This window comes from Gallus gallus, chromosome 2, assembly GCF_016699485.2.
Source record: "Gallus gallus isolate bGalGal1 chromosome 2, bGalGal1.mat.broiler.GRCg7b, whole genome shotgun sequence".
NCBI classification, from domain to species: domain Eukaryota; kingdom Metazoa; phylum Chordata; class Aves; order Galliformes; family Phasianidae; genus Gallus; species Gallus gallus.
Window position 1 is genome coordinate 99,603,965 of NC_052533.1, and position 9,717 is coordinate 99,613,681.

General features: G+C 47.8%; 2 protein-coding genes across 3 annotated transcripts; one reads left to right on the forward strand and one right to left on the reverse strand.

Annotated features, from left to right (window-relative positions):
- Positions 1 to 370: 370 nt before the first annotated feature.
- On the reverse strand, positions 371 to 2,020 carry LOC121109836 (atherin-like). The gene is made up of 2 exons (XM_040695929.2): positions 1,262 to 2,020; positions 371 to 587 (listed from the first exon to the last, which is right to left on the reverse strand). The coding sequence occupies exon 1, from the start codon at positions 1,853 to 1,855 to the stop codon at positions 1,286 to 1,288; it is 570 nt and encodes a 189-aa protein (XP_040551863.1). The 5' UTR covers positions 1,856 to 2,020; the 3' UTR covers positions 371 to 587; positions 1,262 to 1,285.
- Positions 1,524 to 6,292, forward strand: TMEM200C (transmembrane protein 200C). Of its 2 annotated transcripts, XM_040695928.2 has the most exons (3): positions 1,524 to 1,817; positions 2,031 to 2,380; positions 3,948 to 6,292. In XM_040695928.2, exon 3 carries the CDS (start codon positions 3,995 to 3,997, stop codon positions 5,612 to 5,614), a length of 1,620 nt encoding a protein of 539 aa, XP_040551862.1. In that variant the 5' UTR covers positions 1,524 to 1,817; positions 2,031 to 2,380; positions 3,948 to 3,994; the 3' UTR covers positions 5,615 to 6,292. The 2 variants fall into 2 exon arrangements, with proteins under 2 accessions (XP_040551862.1, XP_004939809.3); XM_004939752.5 differs by lacking the exon at positions 2,031 to 2,380.
- Positions 6,293 to 9,717: the final 3,425 nt, after the last annotated feature.

The following is a 9,717-nucleotide window of genomic DNA, read 5'->3' on the forward strand; positions in this document are numbered from 1 at the left end:
AACCATAACAATTCTATTTATTGCTTTTTGGTTCCTGGCAGGTTGTTACACAAAGCAGAGTTCTCCCATGCAAAAAGAGGTCAAGCAGAGATAGAATAGGGCTGTTTTGGCCTGGGCTGGGACACACTCCAGATTCAGTAGTTATCCTAGACCACTTAAGAAAGGTGGGTTCTGTTCATCCACCCCACCAAACCACACAATACATGTTTGTAGGAAACCCAGATTTCACAGGTCGAGTTTTCAGTACGTTTTGAGATACCTGCCTAAGATTTCCCTTCCCAGCTCACAGTGAATCTCTAAGAAGGCTCTACTAAAGCAATGAACTGCGATCTCTTGTAATAAATAAGACAAGCAGTATGATGGGACGTGCTAGATTATATCTCACTTGTGTGACAGCTTAATGTGGCTTCAATTTAATCAAAATTTCCACAAAGATGCTCAGATGAGAATACTGCTTCCTGGTCTCTGCAGAAAATGTGAGATCCAGTGTGACCACGTTGACATATCTCAGCTCTGACTTTCATCTTTCTCCCTTTATTGCCTTCTTCATCTTCTCATCTGCTTCCTGGCTGTCTTCCTCATCATTCCTGCAAACTCAAGGGGAAAAATGCCTTGATCTTGCTGCATGTGCCATTCTCCCTTTTAAATCCTCTGTACTGTCATTTGAGATGTGCATTCAGCATGAGTATTTTGTAAATAGTTGCAGAAACAACTGGCTGTGAGGGCAGTGGGATGGAGGATTCCCTGGAGGTGTTCAAGAAACATGTAGCTGTTCTACCTAAGGGACATGGTTTAGTGGGGAAATATCAGTGGTAGATGGCCTGGTGGACTGAATGCTCTTGCAGGTCTTTTCCAGCCATGGTGATACCATGATTCTATGATTTCACACTGCTGGTGAGCTCCTAAATTGGAGAGCTGGTAGAGGATGAGGGCCACCTGGTGAAGCAAGCCCTTAGGCAGCCTGGGAGAGGTCCATGATGCTAAATGACAGGCCAAGAGGAACAGAGAGGAAGTGACACTACACCTCTCCCATAGTCAGCCGCTTGCTTGACCAGGAAAACAACCATAGCTGAGCACATGACAAGACACACACTCTAAGCCCTACTGCTACACCTGTGCTTGGGAGTGCCCTATTCCTCTCACAAGGAGTGAGGGGTGGCTGTGGGGCAGGCATGAGAAGGAGCTGCACATCTCCAACATCCCCCAAGAAGCACGGTCAGTCCCCCCCCCAAACTCTCCATGGCAAAGGGGCAGAGAGTACCGGACGGCACCTAACCCCACCGACTCAGCACGCACGACATGGCGGGCCGAGGCGGGGCAGGGCGTGGCGGCTGGGGCGGAGCCGGGCGGCCGGGGGCGGGCCGTGTGAGGGCAGGGCCGCGGCGGGCGGGCGCAGGTGCGCAGGTGGGGGGGCGGCGGCGGCGGCCGTCCTGCAGCCATTTCCCTGTGTCACGGCTCCGTCTCCTAGCAACGGCTCCGAGTCCGGCCGCCAGCCGCGGCAGCCGCGCACCGCCCTAAGCAGCAGAGACAGCGGCTCCGCCGGGCCGGCGGGCGGGCGCTGCCGAGGGGCGGCCCCGCGGCGGGAAGGATGCGGCATGGCGAGGGGGCAGCGCTCCCGCCGAGCAACCTGAGACGGACGGCGGCGGTGGGGCCGAGGGAGAGCCCGGCGCTCGGCCCAGCCCCGCCGCCCGCCCGCCCGGAGCCGTGAGGGGCGGTGAGGCGGCGGCGGGGCGGGCGCCGCGCGGGGATGCCCGCTCGGGCCGGAAAGTTTCTTCCCCGCGGTGGCTCGGCCGCGGACCTCTCGTCGGTCTTCCTCGGTAAGTGGGCGCGGAGCCCTAGGCGGCGCCGCTGCCATTTTGCGCGGTGCTCGGTAGACCCCGGCCCCTGCCGCCGGGAGCAGCGCCCCGCAGCCTGGCTGCCCGGCTCCCGAAAGCCGCTGATTCCCTCCTCGTGCCGCCCGGAGAGCGGTACCCGAAGGGCGGGCACGAAGCCCGGCTTCTTTTCTCCTCGATTCCCCGTCCGTCCGTCAGAACGGTGTGAGAACCTCGGGGCGCCCGGCGGGGCTCGGTGAGGGGCGGCAGCTGTCTGCGCACCGCCATCGGCTCGTGGATTCGCTCCGCAGCTTTTGGAAGTGTCTCCGAGCCCTGCGTTGTTTTGTTCTGTTGCCGTCGCTGGTGCTCTTGTGGCGGTCCCCTCCTTCACGTGCTCTGCGCTCCTTTCTAAACGGGGAAAAACTCAGTGCCGGGCGGTACTGTCTTGCGAAGGCAGCTCCGAAATGATTGCCATCTGTTTTCGTCGTTGTGGAGGAGACCGGGTCCTGTCGGGGGGGCAGGAGAAGGAATGAGATCAGCGAGCGGCGATTACAGCAAATCCTGCCCCGGTAATTACACTTTTGCAGCGACAAGGAATGCTTTTATTTTTTTTTTTTTCTTTTGCCTTCTCTTGTTTTTAAACTAAGTAGTTCGGTGATAGAGACTTCTCGTTCCTGCCCTTTGTTTTGAGTACGCCGTACCTCGGAGAGTAATGTAACGACGTCCTCGCGCGCAGCAAAACATTCAAACGGAGTAAATGGGGCACAGAATCCTCACCTGCATGTAAAATGTGGGAATAGAGGAGCGGAGAAATGAGGTTTAAAAGCTAAACAGGGGAAGGAGGAGAGGTTTTGTTGTTTTTGATTTTTTTTAATAGATGCTTGCTTAATCCGTTTTCAGTGCAATGAATTGAACTTTATAAACCAGATTATATTCGGTGCTGTCATCTTTTTGCTCCCTCGAAAAAAAAAAAAAACAAAGCTAAACCACCCCAAATTGGACAGTTAGGAAGGGGGGAGGGGAACCTTCTTCTTGGAAGTGTGTGAGGAAGAGAGTCCAGGGGAAAAAAAAAATTGCAACAGCGCAGGAATTGTTCCTACATGGTGCATTTTGTGGCTTCAGTCACTGGAACACATAGACGAGTCCTGACAATCGGTGAAATAAAAGCCATAAATGATAGGTGTTCAGTCACTTGCCAGTTTCTCTATAAGCAATCCTTGCCTTTTCCCCAGGTGAGATTTGCAGGGGTTTGCTCCTCCTTTAATAAGATGTGACATGCTACCTACCAGCCACCATCTCCCCTCTCCGTAGGCGGGGGGATGTGGCCGTGGTTGCATAACAGTTGCCCTGAACATCACACGTGCTCCCAAAGCGGGAGGCTGTCCAGCTGACACTCCCTGACCACAGGCAAGTGATGGATTTTTTTGAAATATTGCAGATAGAATTCCAAGGAAGTGGCTTGGAAGAAACTTTCACAGGGTACTGCTTTCTATTATTCTGGTTTCCCTTGCGTGTTTCACAGTGATTTCTTTTCCACTCATTTAGGAAAGGTAATACGCTTAACTCTCCCCCACTAATGTGCAAATAGTGTAGTAAAATGAATGGTATCTATAGATCAAATGTAATCCTTCCTGCTTTAATTTTCTTCTTACTCTCACATCTAGTTCCTGCATTACATCATTAACCACAGTGTGGTTAAGTTGCTGTGTAGCATAACCCCAGACCCTGTGGGAATGGGGCTCCAGGGCAGGGAAGCTGTCAGCCTCCTCTGTAGCCTGGTGTTTTGCAAGCACTGTCTGAGACTAGCGTGATCATTTTCTGTTTATGCTAGCACATGCTATCCTATCTATCATTTATCTGGAGTATAAAGAAATTAATTAGCTGTGTGCCAAGGGTCTAGTGGGGCACATGGCTGCTTCCCTTCGTAGAATTGCCTAATCATCTGTTTCATCAGTCTGCCTGTCTTTCTCACGTACAGAAGCTGTACAGACAAGAGAGATCAGCCTGTTAGTGTTAACCCCTATCCTACTTGTTGAGGGGTTTAATTAATGGGAAGATGAAGGACGAACAAGAAACAGAGACACTCGTGCTATAGGTCTGTCGTTGATCCTCACACTCTTCTCTTTTTCCCTGCAGGAGCTGGAGCAGCTATAGGGAGCAGCGCCCTGGGTGGGTAGCCAGCCATGATCGCCACTGGAGGCCTCCTGAGGATCTCAGCTAGGAAACAGGATCCCTTGCGACCACAAAGCCAAATCCCCAAACGCAAACGTAAGGCCAAGAAGAAACGCAAAAATGATGTTGTGGTTGTGAAAGGCAAGCTCAAGCTGTGCTCCATCTCAGGGCTCATCGCCCTCTGTGGCATCCTAGTACTGCTAGTGGGCATCGCCTTGGCTGTTGTAGGCTACTGGCCCAAGCCCAGCCAGGTATACAGAGAAGTTGGTGGGGGCAGGCATCTGGCCCCTCAGGGTGGCACCCCTAAGAACCGCTCCCAGAACCAAGAAGGGGCACAAGCAGAGATCTACCCGGTGTCATCTCCCAGAGCCAATTCCACCGCTGCTACCAGCCAGGAGTTCCCGCAGTCCCCTCCCACTTCCTCATCCCCCCAGGCTTCAGTGGGTTTCCTTTTCCGTCTTTTCTCAAGCTACTTGCATTCAGACAAGCTGAAGGTGTTGGGCCCCCTCATCATGGGTATTGGCATCTTCCTCTTCATCTGTGCCAATGCAGTATTGCATGAGAACCGTGATAAGAAGACCAAGATCATCAACCTGCGGGACCTCTATTCCACTGTTATTGATGCCCACAGCCTGCGGGCAAAGGATGGAGGCGCCTCAGCCCCTCTTAATGGCTTTGTCAATTATGTGCAGTCACGGGGCCTGGAGCTAAAGCCTGGTGGTGAAGGCCTGGGTGCTGCGGCTATGCTGGCCAAGAGCTCTTGGCCGCCAGGACTGGCTGCCTCCTTTTCCCCACCTGACCTAGCATCCTCACCACGGCGTTCCTCCTGCACCTTGCCGCAGCCTCCCAGCCTGGCCGAGGCCGTGTACAGCATCTACCGGGACCGTGCCGCCCATACTGGCCGCACCTTCACCAGCCCACCCTGCAGCCCACCAGAGAGTTGGGGCCAGCGCAGCACAGCCAGCTCCATTGTTGGATCCTCATTGAGTGCTTTCACTCTTCTGCCCTTGGCACAGAGTGGCAGAGGGGGAGGCTGGCGGAGGCCTCCTGGTGAGCGGGGAGCCCAGGAAATCCCACGGGGGGAGTTTGAACTGAGCCTGACTGACCTCAGCCACGTCGAGGGAGGCTACAGGACAAGGAGACACAAGGTGGTTCTCAGGCGGCAGAGCACCAGCTGCTTGCCTGATGCCAGGCGTCCCCTTTCCCCTGAGCCACCTCAGTCTCCAGTTGTCAGGGGAGGCCCGGACTCCAGCCTCTTGGCATCTTCTAGCCACTCCAGATCTCTGGACCTGGGGGAATCACCTCCCTCGACTTCCCCCGCCATCACTAGGACGGACTCCCAGAGCTCCCAGTCTGAGCATTCCAGCAGCAATAAGGGCTACAGTCACCTGGAGGAGGCCGGCACCTCCTTGGAGTCAGTTGCCAACACCCCAGCCAGTAAAATCCAGGACCGTGAGGAGGAACCAGTTGAGAAGATGGACCCCCTCAAGGCTACCAGCACAGAACAAACAGGGGAGCAATCTCAGCAAACTCAAAGACAGTACACAAATAAAGAGAAACTCTTTATGATTTCTAGGTCGCACGCTGCATTAGGGCTGGAGGATGGGGAGCTGGAAAGTACTGGCATCTAAAACACCGAGAAGGCACGAGGATACCTTGCAACCCTCCACACCTTTCCCCCTTCTCCATCTTTTTGTGGACTTAGGAAACCAGTCTATATCCAAAGAGCTGCAGTATGCCACCCTTGAAAATCTGAATTCAGTAAATCCTGTAGATGACTTCAGGAAGAAAATCTTTCTGTCCGATTGTATGTTCCATGCAAGCCAAATTGTATTAGATATCCACAGTCCAGCAAGTTCTTGGGATCAGCTTAATACAATTTCGGGCAGTATAACCGTGCACTTTAATTGTCTTGATTTCCAAGTGCTCCTTCTCCTCTGATTTCTTTCTTGCTGATTTGCCACTAACTGCTTGAAAACCACAGGCACTTTTTTTAAGCTCAACAGCACCGTGGTCTTTAGATTAAGAAAGCCGAGCTCTCTCTTTGTTTTGGTTCAATCACTAAAAAGTTTGCAAGGCCTTAAGGATGACGTACCTTGACAAAGAAGGAGTTTGCTTAAATTTTGGAAAAATGTCAATTTAGAACAGAATAGAGCAGAACAGAGTGTTAATAATTTAGTTAAAACCATAATGTTCCTGAATCCAAAATACCTACTACGATGTGATACTTTATCAAGTATTATTACACATGTATTGAGTAATAGCATTAAAAGACTTTTTTTTTTTTAATAAAACATTTACAAACAGAACTGAGAGATAAAACGTCCTTTATTTTGGTAAGTACTTATGGATGCCATAAACCTCTGTTTTTGTACTGTGAATGATTGAATGATTAGAGAGATGCTACACGGCCAAAGGTTTGCTTATGCTTTTAAGTGGATAATAATCACGTAGGAGTCATTTCAAAATAAACAGTGGTTCTGACTCTGAGAAACTATGCTTTAGTTCAGTCAGCAAAATCTGTCTCCATTCCTAACAGTGCTTTGTGACATCTGCAGAAATGTGAGATTTTTGACGTGCTAAGGAAAAAGAAATTATAGGTTTGACCTGTTAAAATTAGATTTTTCCTGGGTAACACATCGATCTCAAACTGTAGCGCGTTCTTTCTGGAGTCTTCATTTGCAATTGTTGCTTTGAGCCTTTACCCCGTACAGGTTTTCATATTCATGAAAGCATGTGCATAATTTTAATTTTAAAGCATAATTATAGTCCTGAATATCTCAGAGCTGCTCACCCTGTTGAAATCAGTGGAAGGTTCTCAGTGACTTTGGTGTGGCGAGAGTTTCTTCTTGAGTGAGAAAAGCATCAAGTTTCCTTACGGCTGGATTATGTGCTGTAATCCGTGGGCAGATTTTTAGTAAATTGAGTTGTTTTATTTTTGAAGCTGCGACATGACAGGCGTTCTTTTATTTTGTTAAAGCAGCTCTGTAGCTTTAGATGCTCAGGAGATTTCATCAATATTTCAGGTTTTGAATATGGATGTGTCATTTCATCATGCACGAAGGGAAGCTGACATTAAACAAATACACGGTGGAGAGGGGGAAATTGTTTCTCTGTTGCAATTAAAATTTTTGTTATGGTTTCATGCTTTAAAATATCTAATTCTATCGCAGTGCATTGCAAAATTGAATATAACAGTCACGAAAGGCAATTGCAAAGAGTAATCTGGCTAAGTCCTATATTAAATAAGGCTAATTAAAAAAAAAAAACAAAAAAACACTACTAAAGAATTTGCCATGTCAGAATTCTGAAATTGTGGAAGCAGTTCTCTTGAGCAACGGAGAGTATCCAGATGGCAATATCTCTTCTCTTGTCAGTGGCAACTAGGCAAAACAACAACATGAACATCAGCACGACATTTTTTGCTATCAAACTGCTAGCACACAGCTGGCAGAAAATATGTCGCAGAGCTGCCTGAGCTGGAAGGGGATTGATGAGGCCCTGCAAGAAGTGGCTGGCCTTCCACAGGCGAAGGCAGCTCAGCTGGAAATGACTTTCACCGCAGTTCTCCCAGTTCCAAGTCATTAGTAAACCAGTACTTCTCCTTCTCGTGTGACTTCCAGCAGGATTTATGAGCTGTACCTGAGCAGCGTTACCCGGTGCTGACAGAGATGCTGGTTGTTTGCGCTGATGAAGATACCTCGTTTGTTACTATCTATGTGAAAACTCCATAGGGGCACAGGGAAAGAGGTGGGTTGCGGGTGCTGCTTCCTGGAGGATGAGGTCATTATGAAAGCATGACAGGTTTTTATTCATTCTGAGAGGGAGACAAATGTATTTTTGTATATGTATTCTTAGTAAATAATACTTCTTTAGTCATCTGAATTTGCAGCGTGCTCTGAAGAAGAAAAAAGCCTTTAAAAAGCCTCTGGATGCTCCTTAGATCAATTAAAATAAGCATTCCAGTAATTCTGCTGATTAGTTTTCTGCAAAGCTTTCTTAATAACAAAATTACAGTGAAGTTGGTTTTCAATAAGTAAATTTATAGCCTTTTCCTGTGTGCCAAAAAAAGATTTGAAACATGAAGTTTCATCAGTCAAGCTGGATTTTTAGAACAGCAGCTAGAAGTGATTTGTAACACATGCATTAATAAGCAGATAAAGCCTTTAAGTATTAAAAAAAATCTCTCATTTTTTGTGAATGTATTCATCAAGTTGTTTGTTGAACAACGTATGCAGTAGTGGATTTGATGTCAGAAAGTTTTGTTCAAATTTCAAGATGAGCAAATTAGTTTAACTGACCGACATTGGAAAGTGGATGAGAAACTCAACCTTTGTGCATCAAATGCAGCTGCTCATAGCACCATTAGCAGTACAGAGAGAAACAGTGACTGGTCCAGAACACAGCCTTTCCTGATAACACCAGCAGCTGACACGAGTGCTCAGTTTCGTGCACTGACCTCTTGATTTTCTCCCACATGACTCTGACTGCTTCTTTAAACTACCAGCCTGCCTCTTGGCTATTGTTTGCTTTTTTTGTCGCTTGTTTATGTGTTTTTCTCCCATCTCGTCTTCCCTTGTTAACCTTCTTCCCCATTATCCTGCCACCAAGTGCTTCCTCCGCAGTCCTTGTCAAGAGCTGAGGAGTTGCTTCTGTTGTATCCGCCTGCCTACATGTTGCAGAGAGAGATGGGCTTGCACACAAAATACTTTTAAAGATGGAATGATTAAGCTGCAATACTCCTGCATGAAATCTTACTATGCTCCAAAATCTGATTGCTTTTCCAGAGATGTTTATTTTACCATAGAAGAAATGCTATGATAGTTGTATGAAATTTCTCAAGGAAAAGCTAATTTCTGCCTGAACTCTCAGCGTACTCTCATCACTGAGTATAAGGCAGCATCTCTGCATTATGAGTATGGCTGCTTCTTGGACAAGTCTGAGGACGTAGGCGAACACCCTAATTGTACTTCAGTTGTTCTACTGTTTATTCCCGAACTGCATATAAAAGGAAAAGGAAAGGTGGGTCATGGTGTAAATCTGTTCAGGAGACACATAAGCATCTAGGAAGACATCCTCTGTAGAACATGTTCATTGCAAGTGTTTATACACTGAAGTGTATTGAGAAATGTATTTGTAAACTCTAACCTTCATATCCAACTGTTAGCATACCAGCTGTACTACTACAAAATGCAATAGCCCAGTTTTATTGCACCATATTATTTAGGTACATTTTTAACAGCCTTTTCAAGAAATCATAGAATCATAGCATTGCTAAGGTTGGAAAAGACCCACAGGATCATCCAGTCCAACTATTCACCCATCACCAGTAGTTCTCACTAAACCATGTCCCTCAACACAACATCCAAACATTCTTTGAACACCTCCAGGGTTGGTGACTCCACCACCTCACTGGGCAGCCCATTCCAGTGCCTGACCACCCTTTCAAAGAAGTAGTATTTCCTAACGTCCAGCATGAAGTTTCCTAGCGTCATTCTCTCCAACAGTGAGTAATAGTGGCTGTACAGACATCTAATTATGTAGCTATTAACCTAGTTGTCAGTCTGCAGTAGTGTATGTACTTCCAAAACTGTTCTAAGAGTTACACAGAAGTAGCAACACTACTTCAATTAAAAAAATGCTTTGTTTAAAAATAATGGAAATGGTATGATGACAAAGGCTATTGGATTCAATGTGAGAATAGTGCGATCAGATGTAGCAGGTTTTGCTGTTG